Source organism: Hypanus sabinus, chromosome 5 (assembly GCF_030144855.1).
Source record: "Hypanus sabinus isolate sHypSab1 chromosome 5, sHypSab1.hap1, whole genome shotgun sequence".
NCBI classification, from domain to species: domain Eukaryota; kingdom Metazoa; phylum Chordata; class Chondrichthyes; order Myliobatiformes; family Dasyatidae; genus Hypanus; species Hypanus sabinus.
This window is the reverse complement of record NC_082710.1, coordinates 175,574,353-175,598,577: the sequence shown is the minus strand read 5'-3', so window position 1 is coordinate 175,598,577 and position 24,225 is coordinate 175,574,353. Positions and strand designations below refer to the sequence as shown.

The 24,225-nt window shown below is 46.9% G+C and overlaps 1 protein-coding gene across 1 annotated transcript; it reads right to left on the bottom strand.

The window, feature by feature from the left end:
• Nucleotides 1-441: 441 nt before the first annotated feature.
• On the bottom strand, nucleotides 442-23,568 carry LOC132394642 (nuclear factor 7, brain-like). The gene is made up of 6 exons (XM_059970998.1): nucleotides 23,149-23,568; nucleotides 22,972-23,067; nucleotides 17,842-18,075; nucleotides 10,265-10,287; nucleotides 10,049-10,161; nucleotides 442-2,123 (listed from the first exon to the last, which is right to left on the bottom strand). The coding sequence occupies exons 1-6, from the start codon at nucleotides 23,560-23,562 to the stop codon at nucleotides 1,552-1,554; spliced, it is 1,452 nt and encodes a 483-aa protein (XP_059826981.1). The 5' UTR covers nucleotides 23,563-23,568; the 3' UTR covers nucleotides 442-1,551.
• Between the last annotated feature and the right edge of the window lie 657 nt (nucleotides 23,569-24,225).

Genomic DNA, 24,225 nt, shown 5'->3' with positions numbered 1-24,225 from the left:
ACATCCTCCAACATGTGCAGGGCTGTACGTCCTTACCCCGTTGAAGAGCTGTGTTCAGCGTGTTCAGGTGCGCTGTTATGTCTACCATGAAGTGTAGCTTTTCCAGCCACTCTGGCTGTTCCAGCTCAGGAAAGGTGAGCCCTTTGCTGCCCAGGAAAGTTTTCACTTCTTCCAGACACGCGACAAAGCGTTTCAGCACCTCCCCTCTGGACAGCCAGCGATAAAAACACGTTGTAGCGGTTGCTACACGCAGTCAGTAAACTGCAGTCAAAGATAGCTTTATTCGAACTAAACAGCCTTGCTTTTAAGCCTCCCTCAACCCGCCCCCCATGGGCGCGGATGCTGCAAAAGACACGTACTCACAAACCCCCGTAGGCTATCTCCCTTAGCCTGAACGCTGGCTAATTGTGAGCCGGTTCGGATGTGTCAGGAAATGGGTCGCCACAAAGTCTTATTTAGATTGTACAAGATCACCATAATCTTCAAATTTAGATTTACATTTCAAAAACTAACAAACTAACATAAAATACATTTTAATTAAATACTGACCATGTAGCGGTGTGCTACACGCAGCGCTAAAATTACGACACGGAGTCGGTAACTGCAGTCGAAGGAAAAAACTTTATTCGAAATCTTCAGCCTCACTTTTAAGCCTCCCTCAACCTGCCCCCCAAGGCGCAGAGGCTCCAAAGCTCTGTGCTCGCAAACCCCCGTAGGCTATCTAATTGTGAGTCGGTTCGGATGTGCCAGGAAAAGGGTCGCCACAACCAATTATTTCCCAAAGCAACAGGGAGCCGCAGCACAGACGTAAAAGAGCCACATGCGGCTCCGGAGCCGCGGGTTGCCGACCCCCGGTCTAGGCCCAGAATGTCGATTGTTTACTCTTTTTCATAGATACTGCCTGGCCTGCTGAGTTCCTCGAGCTTTTTGTGTGTGTTGCTTTGTACTTCCAGCATGCTTGTGAGACCACAATCCACGGCAGGCATCCTTCGTGTAGCTGAAAAGATCTGACAGGACCTCTGCCTGAGTCTACTCTGCCCAGGCTGTGTTGTAGCCTTTGCCTGAGGTACAGCTGCCGATCTAAGCCCTCTCCCCAGGTCTACTCTCTCCTTCTTTCAAACTCCTGCCCTTGTTCAGCCCACTCATGGGGATGGGGCTCACTTTGCAACCAATCAAACGTTATCCAGATGCTCACTGGTCTCAATGATAGGTTGCAAGGAAGCAGGGAGCTGGGTAGATCTGAGAGGACAGATATTTCATCAGCCAGATGGAAACACAAAATTGTTCACAGTATCAGTGACACCATTCTGCCCATCCACTGAAAGGAGTCTGTTCCAATTTGTGCTTTCTGCACTTTACAGTAGGGCAGTGTTTCTGTTCCATTGACGGATGCCCTTAACACATTAAAATTAATTGATATACAGTTCGAATATCTTGTTATTTATTCATTCTTCCAACACTAATATTTCCACCAATATTGTTTCTAGACCCACTGCGATTAACGATGTCAAATTTAGAATTTAATCCAGACATGTTCGGCATCAACCTACTTCACAGTCCCTGAATCCTGCTCCAGACGCCAGTTCTGACTGACTTTACAGACCTGGAGTAGAACCAGATTCTCAGCCACTGGTTCTCATCCCCTTTCCAGAAGAAAGGATAAAGTTTCTCCATGAACTTATTGCCAGCAAGGGTGTGGAGATGACTTTTGGTGTTCCCGTTGTAAAATGAAACAGTCCCGGACTCGTAACTGAGATAAACTCCCACCCTCCTGGGGATGGGACTGGCAGGGAGTTGGGACATGGGACAGGCCATCGCACTGAGCCTGTCATCCCATCGCTCGATACTCCAGACTCCACTTTCCGGTCTCGCTAAGACAACATCCTTCCTCTCCACAGATTCGGCGGCGACTCCCAAACACCAGCCCCGGTTCCCTGCCACCTCCACCTCCCAGTAATGTCTCCCTGATGTGAATCCCTCCGATCCCAGTACACAAGCCTGTTGAGTGAATCTCTTCCCAGTGTCCGGGAGGCTTCTCAATCTCTGAGTCCGTCTAACACTCTTCAGGTCCTCAGATACCTCAAGCCACGGAGCCGCCGTTTCCACATCCAGGGTAACAGAGTCTGGGACAAGAAGGAATGAATTAGACTTCCCAGAGATGGGAGGGGGAGGGGGAGTGGGGTAGGGAAAACCTTGACAGCATGGCCCTGAACCAGGGGAGAGCCTCAGGTACAGAAATCATTTCACATTGTAGAGACAACTTAGATGTTAAGCATTAGGAGGGCCTTAAAGCTCTCTGTTTCTTTCTGGACAACAGAGCTTACTAGTTCTCCTCCACCACCACTCTCCTCCATTTGGTAGAACTGGTCCTCACCCTCATCAATTTTTCCTTGAGCTCCTCACCAAGGTGTAGCCATGGGCACTGGCATGGGTGCCAGCAAATCCTACCTGTTTGTCGGGTACGTGGAACAGTCCTTGCTTCAAGCCTACAACACTTCCTCCACTACACTGATGCTTCACCCTGAACTCGTCAATTTCATCAACTTTGCTTCCAACTTCCACCCTGCCCTCAAATTTACTTGGTCCATTTCTGACACCACTCTCTCATATCATGATTTCTCTGTCTCCATCTCTGGAGACAATCTGTTTGCTGATATCTTTTATAAACCCATCGGCTTTCACAGCTACCTGGACTATACCTCTTCCCATCCTGACACTTGTGTAAAGAGGGTTTCTTCTTTTTGTTAACTAGCAGGAATGCTAATTTACTGATAACGAGAATGGTATTCCTTTGTAAACCAAATGGGGATTAATGTTCTATCTTCTGAGTCTAAGCTTTTGTTGACGGGCTTTTGGGCAGATCGGCGCGAGGGGGTCGAGAGAGAGGACGCAATGCTCTAAGCTGGGCGAGGATCGGACCCCAAAGGGGGGTCCGAGGCCGGGAGCTTCTCCGAGGACGGGGGGGGGGGGGATGAAGCTAGATGTGCTTGGTTGACCACTCGGAGGGTCCTGAGCTGTTTGGAGAGTCGAGGAGTTCGGAGGATCCTGAGCTGCGAGTCAAGGAGTTCGGAGGGGATCGAATGGTGGCCAGAAGACTTCAGTAATTGAGCTCCAACGGCTGTGCACGAAGTGGTTTGGACTTTGATAAGTTTGGCGCCTTTTCCTTAATTTTCTCTTCATATATACTGTATCGTTATTAATCACTTAGTTATAGTAACCTTTATAAATTGTACTCATTTAATCGCATATGGTGCACTGTCTGTTTGTGGGCGAGGCGGGGACATCACACAGCATCCACACCAGCTGATTACCCAGTTTGGCGGGGCCGAAGGCTGCTCCCCTAGACGAAACGAGCTGAGCCAGCCTGAGGCGACCCAGGGGGTTACATTGTGGGGTGCTCGTCCGGGGTTGATTTCTGTGGAGGCTGTGTGATCACCCTATTTAAATTGTGTCTGCGGCGAAGAGCTGGTGTGCCTTTGTGGGTGTGCGATTGCTGGTTATCGCTGCGTGTGTGTTGGGTGGGGTGGCTGCTGTTGCTAGCCTGGAGGTCATTCGAGTTCCGACTAGTGCTGACGAAATGATGGTGTGGCCATGGGTTGTCCGTACTGTTTGGAGATTGAGGAGTGACAGGTTGGGATGTTTCAGCAGTGGTGAGCTCCGCCCAGTTATTGGAATAATGTCCAGCCCTAAAGGGGCGGAAGCGTGGGCGGAGCGGACCCCTCAGTTATTGGGTGAGTGGCAGTACTTGGCTGAGGAAAAGCGACAGGGACGGGTTGAAAGTTTGAGTAGGCGGGCTGGTGACTTTGTTAAAACTGTCAGGCGCAATTATCTCGAAGTGACCGCTGCCAGTTCTGGGAAAGTGTGGGAAAATGCGTGTGGTTCGACTGGAAGTCAAATGCCGCAGCTGGGGGGCTTATCATACCCGTGGCAGGAGATTGGTGGGAAGTTTTTAGGGTATCCCTTTTTGCCTAGGGGGGCAGATAAATTGCTTGTGGTGCCAAGGGGATCTGTCAAGGGGATCAGTTGTTCCATTGATTCGAGAGGTGTCGGGAAACTTAGAGGACGCCCAGTGGGGGAACGGCTTGGGGTCTCTGGGGGAGCACGTTCCCAGCAATGTACCAAGGAACTCCCGAAAGGAACTGACCCTATTCCTGAAGGCTTAGAGGGGCCACGCGCACAGGTGTTGTTACGGATGAATGGAAGTCAAGTTAAAGCCATCCTCGGCACCGGGGCGCCGGTTAAGTTGCTGTACAGTTTGTTTCATAACCGTTAATGGAAGCATTTACCCTTGACGACATTGAGAACACTGGAGATTCGGGGTACCAGTGCCGGTGATTATCCAGACGACGGTTGTTGGTCAGTGAAAATGGAGTTCTTGGAGGCAAATGTGGAGGAGACTGAGGTTCAGGAATCGTTAATGCTGATGTGTCCGGACCCTGTTGAGACGGGCAGCGTTTCTGTTCTAGCGAGAACCAATATCCTGCTGGTGCGCTTGAGGGCCTGCCCGGAGGAGGCAGGTGAGCGTTGTTTGGAGGCATTGTCGATGCACCCAGAGTTTCGAGCTGCTTGTGTGGACGTGTGTAGCAGCATTGGGCTGATACCGAATTCAAACAAGAGCCAGTGGCGGTACGGCCTGGGGGAAGTATCTGAGGGTGAGACCCTCTTAGTGGACGCTGCGAAATACCACGAGAGAGGGGAGTTGACTGCTGAAGACACCTCGGAGAGAGAGAGGTTGCGGCGACTGGCCCCTGAAGCCGTGGAAGACGTAGGCAGCGTGTGTGTGGATTGTATTGCGTTGAAGAGGCGCACTGTCAGTGACCAGAATATGGCCCTGAGGGCCGGAGAGGCGATGGCCTGTCTGAATGGTGCGATGTGGTTTAAGGTGCTCGATCTGAGGAGTGGATGTTGCCAGATCCCGATGAGTGGGGCCGACAAGGACAAGACGGCCGTTATAAATTCCCTAGGAGTCTTCGGTCCGAAAAGATGCCACAGGGCATATCTGGAGCCCTTGCAACCTTCCTGCGGGGCAGGTGGAAGACCATAGGGGATATGGAGGCGTTTGGAGTTTTGGTGTATGTGGATGATCTCTTGGTTTTTGGATTTGCCTCAGGAGAATATGAAGTGAGGTCGTTGCAGGAGCAGCTGAGAACTACCGAGTTAAAGTGTTTTCGGGAAACGTGCCAGGGCTGGCGAAGGTCGCAGCTCGTGAGTGACTGTCTCTACGGAACCAAGTTTGAAATGAAGACGGAGAGACTGGAGAAAGTGATCTGGAACCATTCGGAAGACTTACAAGTTGGAGAGAATGAAGAAAGTTGTCTGACTGAGGGTAATAGCAAACTGAGAACCCGGAGAGGGGAGTTTGCGGAGGTGAAGAAATTACAGACAAATCCCAGAAGAGAGAAGCGGAGGCTTGAAGGGAACCTGAAGGTGACCATCGACAGTTCAAATGAAGTGCAAAACCTGAAAGTTGATCTGGAAGAAGTCATGAGGAAGAAAAAGCTGGAGAGAAGTGCAGTGAATACTGAACAGGAGGCTGAAGAGACTGCAGGAGCAGTGCAGGCCACGTGTTTCCGATCACAGGAATGAGGAAGAATACAGATTCGATGGATGATGTGCTGGATGTGTGGTACATGCTGCCTTTTGCTGACTTTCCCTCGATTGAGGAAGAGACCTTTGGCCCTTCTCCCATTGAGTCAGGTGTAGCGGGGAGGGTTAGCTGTGTGCAGTGTGGGGCATGAGTGAGAGGTTGAGAGAGGAGTTGGTAGTGGGCCCAAGGTATCCCCAGTTGTGTCCGAGCCTGAAGGGTTTAGGTGAGGGGGTACGGAGGTCTCAGAAGGGTTAGGGAACTCCCAGATAGTTGGCCTAAGTAGCGCCTGAAAAACAGGGCGTGAGGGTTACTGTGTGGGGAGGAGATGTCACTGTTTGTGCTTGGGTTACGGTGTGTTGGCAGGAAAGGTGGCGAGTTATTTAGTAGTCATGAGGACATGTCTTTTATTTGGTGGAGGGAGAGTGTAAAGAGAGTTTCTTCTTTTTGTTAACTAGCAGGAATGCTAATTTACTGATAATGAGAATGGTATTCCTTTGTAAACCAAATGGGGATTAATGTTCTTTCTTCTGAGTCTGTAAGCTTTTGTTGACGGGCTTTTGGGCAGATCGGCGCGAGGGGGTCGAGAGAGAGGACGCAATGCTCTAAGCTGGGCGAGGATCGGACCCCAAAGGGGGTTCCGAGGCCGGGAGATTCTCCGAGGACGGGGTGGGGGGGGATGAAGCTAGATGTGCTTGGTTGACAACTCGGAGGGTCCTGAGCTGTTTGGAGAGTCGAGGAGTTCAGAGGATCCTGAGCTGCGAGTCGAGGAGTTCGGAGGGGATCGAATGGTGGCCAGAAGACTTCAGTAATTGAGCTCCAACGGCTGTGCACGAAGTGGTTTGGACTTTGATAAGTTTGGCGCCTTTTCTTTAATTTTCTCTTCATATATACTGTATCGTTATTAATCACTTAGTTATAGTAACCTTTATAAATTGTACTCATTTAATCGCATATGGTGTACTGTCTGTTTGTGGGCGAGGCGGGGACATCACACAGCATTCACACCAGCTGATTACCCAGTTTGGCGGGGCCGAAGGCTGCTCCCCTAAACGAAACGAGCTGAGCCAGCCTGAGGCGACCCAGGGGGTTACACTTGTAAAAATGCCATCCCTTTCTCTCAATTCCTCCGTCTCTGCCACATATGCTCTCAGGATGAGGCTTTTCATTTGAATAGCACAGAAGTTATCCTTCTTCAAAAAAAAACGGTTACCTTCCTCCACCACCAACTTTACCCTCACCAGCATCTTTTCCATTTCATGCATATCACCCCACTAGGGATAGGGTTCCTCTTGTCCTCACCTACCACCCCACTAGGCCTCCACATCTAGCACATCATTCTCCGTAACTTCCGCCATCTCCAGCAGGATCCCACCACCGAGCACATCTTCCCCTCCCCCCAAGGGGTCACTCCTTATTCGACTCCCTTGTCCACATGTCTCTCTCCACAGATCTCCCTCCTGGTACTTACCTTTGCAAGTGGAACAAGTGCTACACCTGCCCCTACACCTCCTCCCTCACTACAGCTCAGGGCACCAAAAAGTCCTACCAGGTGAGGTGAGTCTTTGCCCGTGAGTTTGTTGGGGTCACCTACTGTATCCGGTGCTCCTGGTGTGGCCCACTATATATCGGTGAGACCTGATGTAAATTGGAAGAGTGCTTCATCCAGCACCTTGGCGCTATCCACCTCAAAAAGTGGAATATCCCAGTGGCCACTCATTTCAATTCTATTTCCCATTCCCATTCCAACATGTCAGTCCCTGGCCTCCTCTACTGCCACGATAAGGCCACACTCAGATTGGAGGAGCAATACCATATATTCCACCTGGGTAGACTCTAACCTGATGGCATGAACATCGAATTCTCAAACTTCCAGTAATTATCCTCAACAACTCCTCTCATTAACCATTCCCCATTCCTGTTTCCTCCCTCACACCTTCTCTCTTTATGTACTCACAACCTCCCTCTGGTGCTCCTCCCCTTTCCCTTTCTTTCATGGTCATCTGTCCTCTCCCATCAGATTTCCCCTTGTCTCCTCTACCAATCAACTTCTCAGCTCTTTAGTTCACCCTCTCCCAGTTTCACCTATCAACTGCCACCTTGTAAGTCTTCCTCCCCTACCCCCACATTCTTGTTCTGACCTCTTTTCCCTTCCTTTCCTGATGTATGATCTCAGCCTGAAACATCAAGCATTTACATTGAGCAACAAGAAAACATAACACCTTCCCCCGTTCACTGTGAGATGGAGCCAAAAGCTCTCTCTTCCACTTTGGCTGACATTAGTACTTTTATCTACGTTCCCACTAGAAATTAAAGCAGTAGCCCCATGGAAAAATTGTCAAATTCACATGTAAAATGCCAAGTATCCATTCCCTAAAAATGTTGATTTAATCCAGGATTAATGCTTTTTTTTCTGATATCCACCATCATGTAAAATCAAAAACTGCTTTTCTATAATAAGTAGTGGATATGGCCCAGCCCATCATGGATAGAGCCCTCCCTGCCATTGAGCACATCAATGTGGAGCGCTGTCACAGGAAAACAACATCCATCGTCAGGGACCCCCAACACCCAGGCCACGCCCTCTTCTTGCTACTGAGAGAATGCACAACCTCACGACCTGCATCACCAGGTTCATGAACGATTATCATCCCTCAATCATCAGGCTCCTGAACCCGTGGGGATAAATTCACTCAACTTCACTCACCACATTGCTGAACTGTTCTGACAAACTACAGACTCATTTTTCAAGGACTCTTCATCTCATATTCTAATATATATTGCTTATTTATTTATTCTGTAATTGCAAAGTTTTTTTCGGCTGAGAGCAGTTTTTCAATTATTTTGTTGTTTTTCTTGAACTTACCAAGCGTGCCCACAAGATAATGAATCTCTGACTTGTATATGGTGACATATATGTACTTGGATAACAAATTTCCTTTGAACTTTGAAATGTTATATCTTGAGGACAGATTATCAGTGGCTTGGCATTCTTTCCCCCATCGTTATGACTCAGACTAAAGAGAGACAGAGAATGCACGTAGGAGAGGATTGTATTGTACAGTGCAAACTAACTTTAGCGAGCATGTACCATCAGTTTAAGTTTATTGCCAATGCATTCTGGCCTTTTATTTTTTTGCATCTCATCTGAACTCTCTATCTAGTTTTAAGTTTGAGTAGACACAGTTCTCCCTAGTGGGGAAACACGTGGTCTGCACATACTGGCTGTGTGACGAAAAAGGCACAACAGCGCCTCTTTCACCTCAGACGGTTGAAGAAGTTTGGTATGGGCCCCCAAATCCTTTGAACTTTCTACAGGGACATAGTTGAGAGCATCCTGACTGGCTGCATCACTGCCTGGTATGGGAATTGTACTTCCCTCATTCGCAGGACTCTGCAGAGAGTGAAGCGGACAGCCCAGCGCATCTGTAGTTGTGAACTTCCCACTAGTCAGGACATTTACAGAGACAGGTGTGTAAAAAGTCACCCAAGTCACCCCAACCGCAAACTGTTCCAGCTGCTACCATCCAGGAAATGTTACCACAGCATAAAAGCCAGGACCAACAGGCTCCGGGACAGCTTCTTCCAGCATACCATCAGACTACTCAATTCATGCTGACACAACTGTATTTCTTTATTATATTGACTATCCTGTTGTACACACTATCTAATACAACTTAATATAAATTGCACATTGCACATTTAGATGGAGATGTAATGTAAAGATTTTTACTCATATATACGAAGGACGTAAGAAATAAAGTCAATTCAAAATGAGATATCAGCAAACAAGAGGATCCAGGAGAGAGGTTGCGTGGGAAGATTCGGAGAAATTCTCTTAAGATCTGTAGGAGATATCCCAGCAATCCTAAATAATTCTCTGGGGAGACTTTAGCTCTTGGCCCAGTAGAAAACAGTGGGGCTTGCAGGAAAGAAGAGAAATAATACAAACGTTTGTAGTTACTTTGATATCACTGGGACAGGTGGACCTTACAGTTCAGCAATTCACTGTTAATCTCTGGCGGATACTTGGGAAACTGAAGCCTCCACCTGATGCCCCGAAGGTGGACTTAATTACTGAGTAAATGCTAATATTTAGTAAGTTCAAAGAAGGTATATGGGACAAGAGATGAGGTGCCTGGGATGCACTGTTAGAGGTGATAATGGAGGCAAGTATGATAGAGGTGATTATGAGGCTCTTAGAAATCAGAATATGCAGAGAATAGAAAGATACTGTATGTAGATAATGTAGGCAAAAGGAATTAGCTTAATTGTATTAATTAGTAGTTATTTTGGCACAATATCATTTGCTAAAGGGCTCATTCCTATGCTGTACTGCTCTAGGTTTTAATTAAAGATTAATTATCAATAGATAATTCATGAAATGAGGCACTGTCATTCTTGTATGAAATGAGTGAAATTGTAAGTTGTGAATCAGGCAAAATAAATCTATGTGACGTTTACCTGGTTGAATGTCATCGAGCATTTCCCTCCACACAGGCAATGGTAATGGCCACATGAATTCTTCCAGCATCAGAGCCCCATCTGCAAATGTAGGAGTCTGGTCTTCCCCAACTCTGCAAAATATTAAACCATTTATTTGAAGATATTTGAATACGAACTATTTCCCGAGCTAATATTATGAAGTTATGCATGCTTTCTGTAAAGGCAACATCCTACCTCTTCTTCTGACAACATTCATCCTGAAAGAACAGAATAGAAATCAGAAAAAATGGAGACTGATAATAACTGGCAAATTCAAGTTCAAGTTTATTATTATTCAACCTTACACGTGCATACAGCTAAACAAAGCAACGTTCCTCAGGAACTAAGGTACAAAGTACAACACATGTCACATACAGAACATAAAGTAATATTAGCAGATAAAAAGTATTCCATAGATGAATGAGTTGACATAATGTACACACATGACATTGTATTAAGTGTACAACAGTTTTAATCCTAAAGCTGTTCTACATTGAGTTCAATGCTGATTGGCAACTCCTGCGACACTGCTGCTACCAAACTGTATCGGTCTCTGCTGTTCTATAGAAACATAGATAACCTACAGCACAATACAGGCCCTTCGGCCCACAAAGTTGTGCTGAACATGTCCCTACCTTAGAAATTACTAGGGTTTCCCATAACCCTCTATTTTTCTAAGCTCCATGCACATATCCAAAAGTCTCTTAAAAGACCCTATCGTATCTGCCAGCAGCCCATTCCACGCACTCAGCACTGTCTGCATAAAAAACTTACCGGACATCTCCTCTGTACTTACTCCCCAACACCTTAAACCTGTGCCCTAGTGTGGCAGCCATTTCAGCCCTGGGGAAAAGCCTCTGACTGTCCACATGATTAATGCCTCTCATCATCTTATACACCTCTATCAGGTCACCTCTCATCCTCTGTCACTCCAAGGAGAAAAGGCCGAGTTCACTCAACCTGTTTTCATAAGGCATGTTCCCCAATCCAGGCAACATCCTTGTAAATCTCCTCTGCACCCTCTCTATGGTTTTCACATCCTTCCTGTAGAGAAGCGACCAGAACTGAGCACAGTACTTCAAGTGGGGTCTGACAAGTGTCCTATATAACTGCAATTACCTCTTGGCTGCTAAATTCAATTCCAAGATTGATGAAGGCCAATTCACCATACGCCTTCAGAGTCAACCTGCGCAGCTGCTTTGAGCGTCCTATGGACTTGGACCCCAAGATCCCTCTGAACCTCCACACTGCCAAGAGTCTTACCATTAATACTATATTCTGCCATCATATTTGACCAACCAAAATGAACCACTTCACACTTATCTGGGTTGAATTCCATCTGCCACTTCTCAGACCAGTTTTGCATCTTATCAATGTCCCACTGTAACCTCTGACAGCCCTCCACACTATCCACAACACCTCCAACCTTTGTGTCATCAGCAAACTTACTATCCCATCCCTCCACTTCCTCATCCAAGTCATTTATAAAAATCACAAAGAGTAAGGGACCCTGAACAGATCCCTGAGGTATTCCACTGGGCATCAGCCTCCATGCAGAATATGACCCATCTACAACCACTCTTTGCCTTCTGTGAGCAAATCAGTTCTGGATCCACAAAGCAATGTCCCCTTGGATCCCATGCCTCCTGACTTTCTCAATAAGCCTTGCATGGGGTGTCTTATCAAATGCCTTGCTAAAATCCATATACACCACATCTACTGCTCTTCCTTCATCAATGTGTTTAGTCACATCCTCAAAAAACTCAATCAGGCTCGTAAGGAATGGCCTGCCCTTCACAAAGCCATGCTGACTATACCTTGTAGCGGCGTGCTACAAGCAGCGCTAAAATTACGACACGGAGTCGGTAACTGCAGTCGAAGGAAAAACTTTATTCGAAAACTTCAGCCTCACTTTTAAGCCTCTGTCAACCGGCCCCCCATGGCGAAGAGGCTCCAAAGCTCTGTGCTCGCAAACCCCCGTAGGCTATCTAATTGTGAGTCGGTTCGCATACGCTAGGAAATGAGCCGCCACATAACCCCCCCCCAGAACCGGCGATACACCCCCCAATGTCCACAGCCTGGGCCAGAACCTGCTTGGGAGGTCGGCCTCTGCGCCGAGGCGCCGGAAACTCGGCCGGTTGCGCCAGGTCCACATGGGCCGGCTTGAGGCGGTCCACCGTGAAAACCTCCTCCTTCCCCCCAACGTCCAGCACGAACGTGGACCCGTTGTTCCGGAGTACCGTAAACGGCCCCTCGTATGGCCGCTGCAGCGGTGGCCGATGCCCGCCCCTTCGTACAAACACAAACTTACAGTTCCGTAGGTCTTTGGGTACGCAGGTCGGGTGCCGCCCATGCTGTGAAGTGGGTATGGGGGCCAGGTTACCGAGCTTCTCGCGAAGTCTGCCCAGGACTGCAGCGGGTTCTTCCTCTTGCCCCCTCGGGGCTGGTAGGAACTTCCCGGGGACGGCCAGGGGCGCGCCGTATACCAACTCGGCCGACGAGGCGTGCAGGTCGTCCTTGGGCGCTGTGCGGATGCCGAGAAGGACCCAGGGAAGCTCGTCCGCCCAGTTGGCTCCTCGCAGGCGGGCCATGAGGGCCGACTTCAGGTGACGGTGGAAACGCTCCACTAGCCCGTTCGACTGTGGGTGGTAGGCAGTGGTGTGGTGCAGCTGAGTCCCCAAAAGGCTGGCCATAGCTGACCACAGGCTGGAGGTGAACTGGGCGCCTCTGTCGGAGGTAATGTGGGCTGGTACACCAAAGCGGGATATCCAGGTGGCGATCAGGGCTCGGGCGCAAGATTCGGAGGTGGTGTCGGTGAGCGGGACCGCCTCTGGCCATCTTGTGAACCGGTCCACGATAGTCAGGAGGTAACGCGCTCCGCGCGACACTGGCAGGGGGCCCACGATATCTACATGAATGTGGTCGAAACGCCGGTGGGCGGGATGGAACTGCTGCGGTGGGGCTTTGGTGTGCCGCTGAACCTTGGCCGTCTGGCAGTGCATGCACGTCCTGGCCCATTCACTGACCTGTTTGCGGAGTCCGTGCCAAACGAACCTGCTGGAAACCATCCGGACAGTTGTCCGGATGGAGGGATGCGCCAAGTTATGAATGGAGTCGAAAACACGTCGCCGCCAGGCTGCGGGGACGACCGGACGGGGCTGGCTGGTGGCGACGTCACAGAGTAGGGTCCTCTCACCTGGGCCCACGGGGAGGTCCTGGAGCTGCAAACCAGAGACTGCAGTCCTGTAACTCGGAATCTCCTCATCTACCTGCTGTGCCTCTGCCAGTGCCTCAAAGTCTACCCCTTGGGAAAGGGCATGAACGGTAGGGCGAGAGAGCGCATCCGCCACGACATTGTCCTTACCCGAGACGTGCCGGACATCCGTTGTGTATTCAGAGATGTAGGACAGGTGGCGTTGCTGGCGGGATGACCAGGGGTCGGATGCTTTCGTAAACGCAAAGGTAAGCGGTTTGTGGTCCGTGAACGCGGTGAAGGGCCGACCTTCTAGGAAGTACCTGAAATGCCGGATTGCCAGGTAGAGCGCCAACAGTTCCCGGTCAAAAGCACTGTACTTGAGCTCGGGTGGCCGCAGGTGTTTGCTGAAAAACGCCAGGGGTTGCCAGCGACCTGCGATGAGCTGCTCCAGCACCCCACCGACTGCCGTGTTTGATGCGTCCACTGTGAGGGCGGTAGGGGTGTCCATTCTGGGATGTACTAGCATTGCGGCGTCAGCCAAAGCTTCCTTCGTTTGAACGAAAGCGGCGGCGGACTCCTCGTCCCAGGTAATGTCCTTGCTCGGACCCGACATCAGGGCGAACAGGGGGCGCATGATCCGGGCAGCTGAAGGGAGGAAGCGGCGGTAGAAATTGACCATACCTACGAATTCCTGAAGGCCTTTGACCGTGGTGGGTCGGGGGAAGTGGCGGACCGCATCTACCTTAGCGGGCAGAGGGGTTGCCCCGTCTTTAGTAATCCTGTGGCCCAGGAAGTCAATGGTATCAAGTCCGAACTGGCATTTGGCAGGGTTGATTGTAAGACCGTACTCACTCAGTCGGGCGCAGAGTTGACGGAGGTGGGACAGATGCTCCTGACGACTGCCGCTGGCTATGAGGATGTCATCCAAATAGATGAACGCGAAGTCCAGGTCCCGTCCCACCGCGTCCATTAACCGCTGGAACGTCTGTGCGGCATTCTTCAGGCCGAACGGCATGCGGAGGAACTCGAAGAGGCCAAACGGGGTGATGAGAGCCGTCTTGGGGACGTCGTCAGGATGCATCGGGATTTGATGGTACCCTCGGACAAGGTCGACCTTGGAGAAGATCCGGGCGCCGTGCAGGTTTGCCGCAAAGTCCTGAATGTGCGGCACAGGGTAGCGGTCCGGTGTGGTAGCCTCGTTCAGCCTGCGGTAGTCGCCGCACGGTCTCCAGCCCCCCGTCGCTTTGGGCACCATGTGCAGGGGGGAAGCCCAGGGGCTGTCGGACCGCCGGATGATCCCCAATTCCTCCATTCTCTGGAACTCCTCCTTCGCCAGTCGGAGCTTGTCCGGGGGAAGCCGCCGAGCACGGGCATGGAGGGGTGGTCCCTGTGTCGGGATGTGGTGCTGTACGCCGTGCCTGGGCATGGCTGCTGTGAACTGCGGTGCCAGAACCGATGGGAACTCCGCCAGGACCCTGGTGAAGTCGTTGTCGGACAGCGTGATGGAGCCGAGGTGAGGGGCTGGCAACTGGGCCGCGCCCAGGGAGAACGTCTGAAAGCTCTCGGCGTGTACCAGTCTCTTCCTGGGCAGGTCAACCAGCAGGCTGTGAGCTCGCAAAAAATCCGCACCCAGAAGCGGTTGGGCTACGGCGGCCAGTGTGAAGTCCCACGTGAACTGGCTGGAGCCGAACTGTAGCTGCACCTGACGGGTGCCATAGGTCCTTACTGTGCTGCCATTCACGGCCCTCAGGGGGGGACCCGGTGCCCTGCTGCGAGTGTCGTAACTTGTCGGAGGTAAAACGCTGATCTCAGCCCCAGTATCGACCAAAAACCGGCGTCCCGACCTTCTATCCCACACATACAGGAGGCTATCCCGATGGCCAGCCGCCGTAGCCATCAGCGGCGGCTGGCCCTGGCGTTTCCCGGGAACTTGCAGGGCGGGCGACAACGGCGGGCTTCTGCGCCCCACCGCTGGTGGTAGAAGCACCAGTGGTCATTGGGCCGGGGGTTAGTGGGCTCTGCGGCCGGGCCTGGACTGGTTTGCTGCCGGGAGCGTGGCTGGGAGATCTGTGCGATGGACGCCCCGCTCACCTTTTTGGCGTTCCACAGCAAGTCCGCCCGGGCTGCCACCTTCCGGGGGTCACTGAAATCCGCGTCGGACAGCAGCAGGCGTATGTCCTCGGGCAGCTGCTCCAGGAATGCCTGCTCAAACATGAGGCCTGTGTGTCCCTCGGCCAGAGACAACATCTCATTCATTAAAGCCGATGGAGGTCTGTCGCCCAAGCCATCCAGGTGCAGTAAACGGGCAGCCCGCTCGCGCCGTGAGAGTCCGAAAGTCCTGAGGAGCAGAGCTTTGAATTCCGTGTACTTGCCGTCTGCCGGGGGCGACTGTACGAACTCCGCGACCTGGGCAGCTGTGTCCTGGTCGAGGGAGCCCACCACGTAGTAGTAGCGGGTGTCTTCTGAGGTGATCCGGCGAAAGTGGAATTGGGCTTCGGCTTGCTGGAACCATAGGTCCGGGCGCTGTGTCCAGAAACCCGGCAGTGTCAACGAAACCGCATGAACAGAGGCGGTGTCGGTCATTTCTGGTCCAAAAATCGTTTGGACCGTCGGGGTCACCAATTGTAGCGGCGTGCTACAAGCAGCGCTAAAATTACGACACGGAGTCGGTAACTGCAGTCGAAGGAAAAACTTTATTCGAAAACTTCAGCCTCACTTTTAAGCCTCTGTCAACCGGCCCCCCATGGCGAAGAGGCTCCAAAGCTCTGTGCTCGCAAACCCCCGTAGGCTATCTAATTGTGAGTCGGTTCGCATACGCTAGGAAATGAGCCGCCACAACCTAATCATATTATACCTCTCCAAATGTTCATCAATCCTGCCTCTCAGGATATTCTCCATCAACTTACCAACAACTGAAGTAAGCCTCGCTGGTCTATAATTTCCTGCGCTGTCTCTACTCCCTTTCTTGAATAAGGGAACAACATCCTCAACCCTCCAATCCTCCGGAACCTCTCCCGTCCCCATTGGGTTCATCCTTTGCGTGGAAAGGGGGAGCTTGGTACATGGTGACAGCTTGCTCTCCACATCATACTGCCCAGACTTGCATATGTAGACTGCTAGGACATAATATCCATGGTCAACTCTGACCGACAGAGGCCTCAGAATCAGATTACTCCTACTGTCGCTGTCATAAATATCGTGCACTGGGTTGTGGCCGGGTGTTAAAAAGTCCCTCAGCCTGGAGAAATAGCTGTTTCCCAGTATAGCAGTCCTTTTCCTTCTACTACAGTACCCGCTGGCTGATGGAAATAGGTTGCGGGACAGATGGGAAAGGTCCTTGGCAATTCTAAGGGCATTGGACTTGGCTGTAAGAGTACATTAGTTCATTAATATTTTCGTCAATTTAATAAAAGCTAGTAATTTTTACAGTTAGATCTAGAAGGATTGCCAAAAGTACTGCGTGCAATTTTAGTGATGGAATTATTGACAGGGTGTATTTGCGATGACAGTCGTGGGATATTGTCTTGGTTACTTGGGGAAGCTCAATATGGGATTCCTTGACGCAGGGGAGGCTTATGTGGGGGTAATTTGACAAATGTGTGTGATATGATAGATAGTGAGAAAAATGTCCTCTGGGGCAGAGTGTTGAAACTACAGGTCAGAGTTTTTGGTGTAGGGTTCAAGAGGATCAGACAGGATTCTAGGAAGATTTTTATGTTTCCAGATAGTATAGTTGGACTCTGGAATGTAATGCCTGAGGGGATCTTGTACTCTCACAACTTTGAGGAAGTACCTAGAAAAGCACTTGAATGACTAAGGCACTGAAGACTACATACAAAGAAAGCACTAACACTGACAGGATGAATGTGAATGGGTACATGATGGATGGTGCACCATTTGACCTATGTTTTGCTCTATAATTTTATGATTCTAACTTGCTGTGTACAATTCAAAATTGTTTAATGTCATTTTTCCCAGGGCTGAAATGGCGAACACGAGAGGGCACAGTTTTATTGTGCTTGGAATTAGGTACAGAGGAGATGTCAGTAGTAAGTTTTTTATGCAGAGAGTGGTGAGTGTGTTGGAATGGGCTGCTGGCGATGGTGGTGGAGGCGGATACAATAGAGTCTTTTAAGAGGCTCCTGGATAGATACATGGAGCTTAGAAAAATAGAAGGCTATGCAGTAGGGTAATTCTAGGCAGTTTCTAGAGGGGGTTACATGGTTGGCACAACATTGTGGGCCGAAGGGCCTGTATTGTGCCATAGGTTTCGATGTTCGAAATAATTGTTACTTAGGATCGAAAACAAAGATAAAGAACACAATAATAAAAAAACACATTAAATATAAATACATATGATAGTGTATATTCATAGCTTGATGTTATGTCTATTAAGTGACACTAGGCCAGTAAAGTAACCCACACAGGCAACAGGATTACGCTCTGATTGCTCTGCTCAGCCGACAATTCCAAAATCATCAATGCCATATGCAGCACAAGAATCTCTTTCTCATTCTCACCTTGTCATCAATATGAGTCTGCTTATACCATTCTGAACCAAACTACATGTCCTCACCTTCAGAAAAATCACATCATCTTTCTGCTCCATCTGTTTCTGCAGCATTGAGATTTCCTCCTCAATGGAAGTTAAACTCTCCTGAATCTCCCGAAGATTTTCCTCCATTAGACCCACAACCTTTTCCTCGTGTTCTTTGAGATTTCCGATTAAACGCTGTTCTTTCTGGGCGAGACTCTGATGTATTTTAGTGAATTCGGACGAGATGTGGCACTCCAGGCCACGTGATTCATCCTACCAAATAAAATGTGGACAATTTTATAGAACACAATAACTGGCTGGCTGGCTGGCTGGCTGCTGGTGTGAACGCAGTTGGCTAAACAACTAGATTGTGAATGGACGGAGGATGGCCGGAGGAAGTGACGATTCGGAAAGTGAGTTAGAGATGGAGGTTGGCGGGAAAGAGGATTGGAGTGGAAAAAGCAAGAAAAGAAATCAGAGGTATGAGCTGTCAAACTCTGAGGAGTCGGGGATGACCAAAGTAGGATAGCAAAACAATTGAAAGAAGATGAAATTAAAGCAATTATAAAACTGAGCGAAGACTTTTAATGTTTGGAACCCAATTCATTTGACGAAGGTAATCAACAAACGTATAAGTGAGGTCAAAATTGTAAAGGTATTACGAAATGGATCGCTATTAGTGATTTGTTGGGATAGTGCTAAGCAAGGCAAAGTGATAAGATTAAATAGACAGAAGAAAAGTACAATGTTCATTACCCAACAATAGAAAGTGTACTAGAGGAATTATTTCGGGAATACCAACTGAAGTTACTTCAGATGGGATTAAACAGAACATAAAAGGAGCAAAAATTATTGAGGCCAAACTTCTGAAAGTTACAAGAAATGGAAAAAAATGTGATAGATAATCGGTTATGATTAACTTTGATGAAGAAAGATAGGTGGGAAGTAGTTAAAGAAACGTTGAATGGAGGATCAACCAGTTCACAGGCAGAGGAGGCGGGATCTTAACAGCGGTATATATTTTACAATGGAATGCAAGGAGTCTTATTACAAATGGTCAAGAATTTAAGAAATATGTATCAGAACTTAAGGAAAAACCTCAGATTTTATGTATACAGGAAACATGGTTGAAACCACAATTAGATTTTGTTTTACATCTATTAGGAAGGATAGAAATGATGGCAATGGTGGAGGAGTAGCAATATTTATAACCAGTGGGATGAGGTATAATATAGTCAACATAGGGCAGAAATATGGATCAATAATAATCAAAATTTGGATAGGCAGAGAAAGCTTGGTAATAATAAATTACTCTAATCCATATAGAAGATTAAGCAGAGATACATTAAACACAGTGGGTAGTGGGATGAAAGGGAAAATAATATGGTGTGGGGGTTTCAATGGACACAGTACACTATGGGGATGTAAAAATACTTATAAAAATGGATTAGTGATAGAAGAATTTATAGATGACGAAAAATTCGTATGTGTAAATAATGGAGAGGTTACGAGATATAATATTTCCCAAAACACAGAAACTGCAATAGACTTAATATTTATAAGTAGAGAATTAGCAGGGATCAGTACTTGGAACGTATTAAAACAAACAGGAAGTGATCACTATCCCATACTCACAAGGATTCAGATTAAAATAGAACAAAATAAAGGACCTAAAGTGGCAAGGTGGGAACTAAGTAAGGCAGATTGGGAGATACTTCAAAGAAGAAGTGAAGCAAGATGCATAAAGATTTTAGATGAAAATATATTGGATATAGAAGAAATGAATGATAAGTTAGTCACAGCAATTATAAATTCAGCAGAAGAAACAATTCTGAAAAGTAAAGGTAGAGGAGAGAGGAAAATTGTTCCATGGTGGAATTGTGAACGTAGTAGAAGTATAAAAGTAAGAAATAAAGCATTTAAAGTGTTAAAAAGACAACATTCGACAGAAACATTAATACAATATAAAAGAGCTCAAGCAGTAGTTTGGAAATTAATCAGACAGGCAAAGCGAGCATACTGCAGACAATATTGTAACAAAATTGGAAGAAAAACTCAACTGGGGCACGATAAGGAAAATGAATGGTATAAGAAGTAGCACAGAGATTCCTGTGCTAAAAAGCACGGACATAATGGCAATTAACAATGTAGAAAAAGCAGAAATATTGGCAAAAACTTTTGTTAACATACATAGCTCGGAAAATTTGACAGTTGAGGCTAGACAGCAAAGGGAGGAGAGGCTTAAGCAAAATCCAGGAATTACTGACAAAAGATCAACATCAGAAGAAGTGCCGGATACTCCTATTAGTATAACAGAAATAGAAAGAGCCATTATGAATGCGCGGCCAACTTCTCCTGGGAAGGACCAAGTATGGAGTATAATGCTGAAGCACTTATCAGGAAATGCACTTCTAGTTCTACACAGACTGCTTAATAGTATATGGGAAATAGGTAAAATACCATCTGCATGGAAATATTCTGTTAATGTTCCAGTACTAAAACCTGGTAAAGATTCATCAGACCCAACAATCAATTGCATTAACTTCACAGCCAGGTAAACTTATGGAACGAATAATAACTGATAGGCTTACATATATTATAGAAAAAAGAAGTCTTATTTCTCCCTACCAAAGTGGTTTTTGTAAAGGAAGAACTATAGTAGATTCAATACTTAGCTTGGAGCGTCATAGGAAGTCACAATTCAACACTGAGCGTTATAGGAAGTCATTCCTACCTGTGGCCATCAAACTTTACAACTCCTACCTCAGAGTGTCAGACACCCTGAGCCAATAGGCTGGTCCTGGACTTATTCCCACTTGGCATGATTAACTTGTTATTATTTAATTATTTATGGTTTTATATTGCTGTACTTCTTCACTATTCTCGGTTGGTGCGGCTGTAACAAAACCCAATTTCCCTCGGGATCAATAAAGTATGTCTGTCTGTCTGTCTGTGGAATCTGAAATTAGGAAGGCTCAAACAAATAAAGAAACGGTCCTGGCAGTATTCTTCAAAATAGAAAAGGCATATGATATGCTCTGGAAAGAGGGAGTGTCAATTAAATTGAAAGAATTAGGGGTGGAAGGAAAATTATATAACTGGGTTCTAGACTTTCTTTTTGATCGAACAATTCAAGTCAAGGTGGAAGGAGAGTACTCCAGAACATACTTGGTTGAAAACAGAACACCACAAGGTAGTGTCTGCAGTCCATTACTATTTACCATAATGATAAATGACAAATTTGCGCAAGTTGAACATAGTGTGGGGAAGTCTTTATATGCAGATGATGGGGCTTTATGGGTGAGGGGAAGAAATCTAATTCATATACAAAGGAAAATGCAAGATACAATTAATAAAGTGGAGGAGTGAGCAAATAAATGGGGTTTCAAATTGTCTATAAGTAAGTCACAAGTGATATGCTTCTCAAGTAATCATAAACCAGTTTCCATGAAATTATATGAACAGAAATTAGAGCAGGTAAAGGTAATTCCGTTGCTCGGTTTGTTATTTGATGAGAAACTTACATGGAAAATGCAAATTGAGAAAATTACAAACAAATGTAAAAAAATAAACAACTTATTGAGGTGTCTTGCTGGACAGGATTGGGGTGCGAGCAGGTTGTCGCTATTAAGTATTTATCAAGCTCTAATGAGGACTACATTGGATTATGTGTAGCATACATGTCAGCTGCAGAAAGTAATTGAAAAATGCTGAATGTTGAGCAAGCTCAGGCCCTCAGGATATGTAGTGGTGCCTTCAGAACATCACCTGTATCATTTCTTCAAGTCGAAATGGGGGAAATGCCATTAAGACTTAGAAGAATAAAGCTAATGCTACATTACTGGGTTAGCATCGTGAAGCATAACAATTCACATCCAGCTAAAGCTATATTAAAAGACTGCTGGGAACATAATAATTCAAATTATTATAGCTTTGGATGGATCGGGGATGCAGTAGAACAAAAACATGGTCTACACAAGATGGAATATCGCCCTACAGTTCTATTATCCGATGTTCCTCCATGGCTCTTTACAATACATACAGTAGATATTAACCTGCAATAACTTTTAAAAAATCTAAATGTGGAATCAAATTGATAGCACAAGAATATATAGACCTGCATTTTAGAAACAAATTGGTAATATTTACGGATGGATCGAAAGACCCCAGGCCTGGCCACACAAGTATTGCAGTCTATATTCCTCAGTGCAAAACTAACATTAGGAAAAGAACATCAAACCATTTATCAGTGTATACAACAGAATTAATGGCAATATTGAGTGCATTATCTTGGATAGAAGAAAATAATGTCAAAAAGACTGTAATTTGTTCAGAGTTTGCATTAATCTCTATCAAATCAAGAAAATCAGAAAATAGACAGGATATTTTATTGGAGAGTTACAATAAACAAGTTGTTATGCAAGTTGTATACACTAACCGAAAATGGGGTAGAAGTAAGTTTCCTTTGGGTTCCTGCTCATCGTGGTGTGGAGGGTAATGAAAAAGAGGACATTGTAGCTCAACAATCACTCAAATCATCTATAATAGAGGTCCAGATTCCTCTAAGCAAAGCAGAAGTCAAAAGCATTATAAAAACATGTATTGAGGAGACATGGCAGAAGCACTGGGATGAGAGTGAAACAGGGAGACAACTACAAAATACAAGGGCAAGTCAGATACCAAAGAATCTCAGGTGGGCATAGAAAGGTAGAAGTGATCATCAGTCGTTTAAGAATTGGACACACAAGTCTTAATGACACATTATATAAAACAGGGAGGCATCCAACTGGGTTGTGTGAATACTGTAATCAACCAGAAACAGTTGAACATGTATTGATAAAATGTAAGAAGTATGAAAGAGAAAGAGTGAAGATGATAGGAGCACTTCAGATAAACAAAAAAAAAAACTGCTGTGGGTATAGAAGACATTTTAGGTGGGAGTTCAAGGGAAATGTGGACTTATATCATTAAGTATCTGAAAGACTCTGGTTTATTATATAGAATTTAGGGAATGCAATTCTTTTCATTCCTTCTGTTTATCAAACGATCCACACTCCAGTCTAGTAGGTGGCAGCAATGCACCTTAAAGCTGGTTTGCCAACAAGAAGAAGGCAATAACTGGAGCAAAACTAAATGAGATCACATAAAGTCAGAAGGTGAGAGTCTTACCCGAATCTCAAAAATCTTCTGCTTCTGTTGCTGCTCCAGTTGGAGAATTGTCGATTTCCTCTCGGTGAGCGACGTGAGGGAAGATTTCACCTGCTCCTGGAATATTACGGAACAAACGTGTAAGAGAATAAAAATGCGTGAGGTTAATCGGGTGAATAAATTCGTTTCCCATTTTACCTTGTAGATTTCAACAGCTTCTTTAATTGGCATAAAGTTATGAGACTTGTGTTCGCGCGCATCCCTACAGATCAGGCAGATCATTTTCTTGTCAGTTTCACAAAACAGCTTCAGTTCTTCTTCCTCATGTTCTTTACAGCAAAGTTTAGTCTTCTTCGATTTCGGATTCGGGTTCAGTTTTCGAGCTTTCTCTGACAATCTCACTAAGGCCCGATTACCTCTGAGGTTCAGTTTCTGAAATTCCTCTCGACATTCCGGGCAGAAATATCTCTCCTCCTTTTCCCAGTACTGTGTGATACAGGAGCGACAGAAGTTGTGCCCACAGTCCAGTGACACCGGATCGGTGAAGAAATCCAGGCAGATGGGACAAACTACCTCCTCCGTTAAACTCTCGACCTGTTGTTTTGAAGCCATGTTTAACTCCCAGCTCTTCCTGGTCTAAAAGGCCTTACTGTCGGGCGAGGATGCTGCTGTTCCACCATTGTCCACTAAAGACGCTGTGGTGCTCAGAAAATGAACGAAGAATAAAACCCACACAAAATGCTGCGGGTGAAATGAAGGGGTCTGGTGAAGGGTCTCGGCCTGAAACGTCGATTGTTTCCTCTTTTCGGTGGATGATGCCTGGTCTGCTGAGTTCCTCCAACATTTTGTGAGTGTTGCTTGGTTTTTCCAGTATCTGCAGATTTTCCCTAGTCTGGGAACAGAACCCGTTCGCTGCGGCAGTGCAGAGTGAAGCGGAGCAACGTTGTCTGGAAACCAAAACAATGATAGGTGACTGGACTGGAGTAGTACCCACCCAACCCTCTCCCGTCGCCATTTTCTCTCCCCGTGCTCTACGAATTTTTTCCTATACTTAGGGTAACGCTACTGCAGTGTCAATACAGACATCACACCCCGCAAAAACTCATTTCAGGGAGGTAGCACACTAAGGAATATGTCCTTGTTGAGTATTTTGTTGGCAGTCTCAATGCTAATAGCCAAATGCTAATGCAAATAGTTTTTCTATTTCTTTTGCAAACTTTCCTTGTATTGTGATGTGGCTTGCTTGGCAGATTGGAGCATTTTGCTGGAAGTCTA

Coding starts and splice junctions, on each gene's coding strand:
- LOC132394642 (XM_059970998.1), bottom strand. CDS start 23,562: ATGGCTTCAAAACAACAGGTCGAGAGTTTAACGGAGGAGGTAGTTTGT. Junction 23,068..23,148: donor AAGCTGTTGAAATCTACAAG/GTAAAATGGGAA, acceptor GTAATATTCCAG/GAGCAGGTGAAATCTTCCCT. Junction 18,076..22,971: donor AGAAGATTTTTGAGATTCGG/GTAAGACTCTCA, acceptor TTTATTTGGTAG/GATGAATCACGTGGCCTGGA.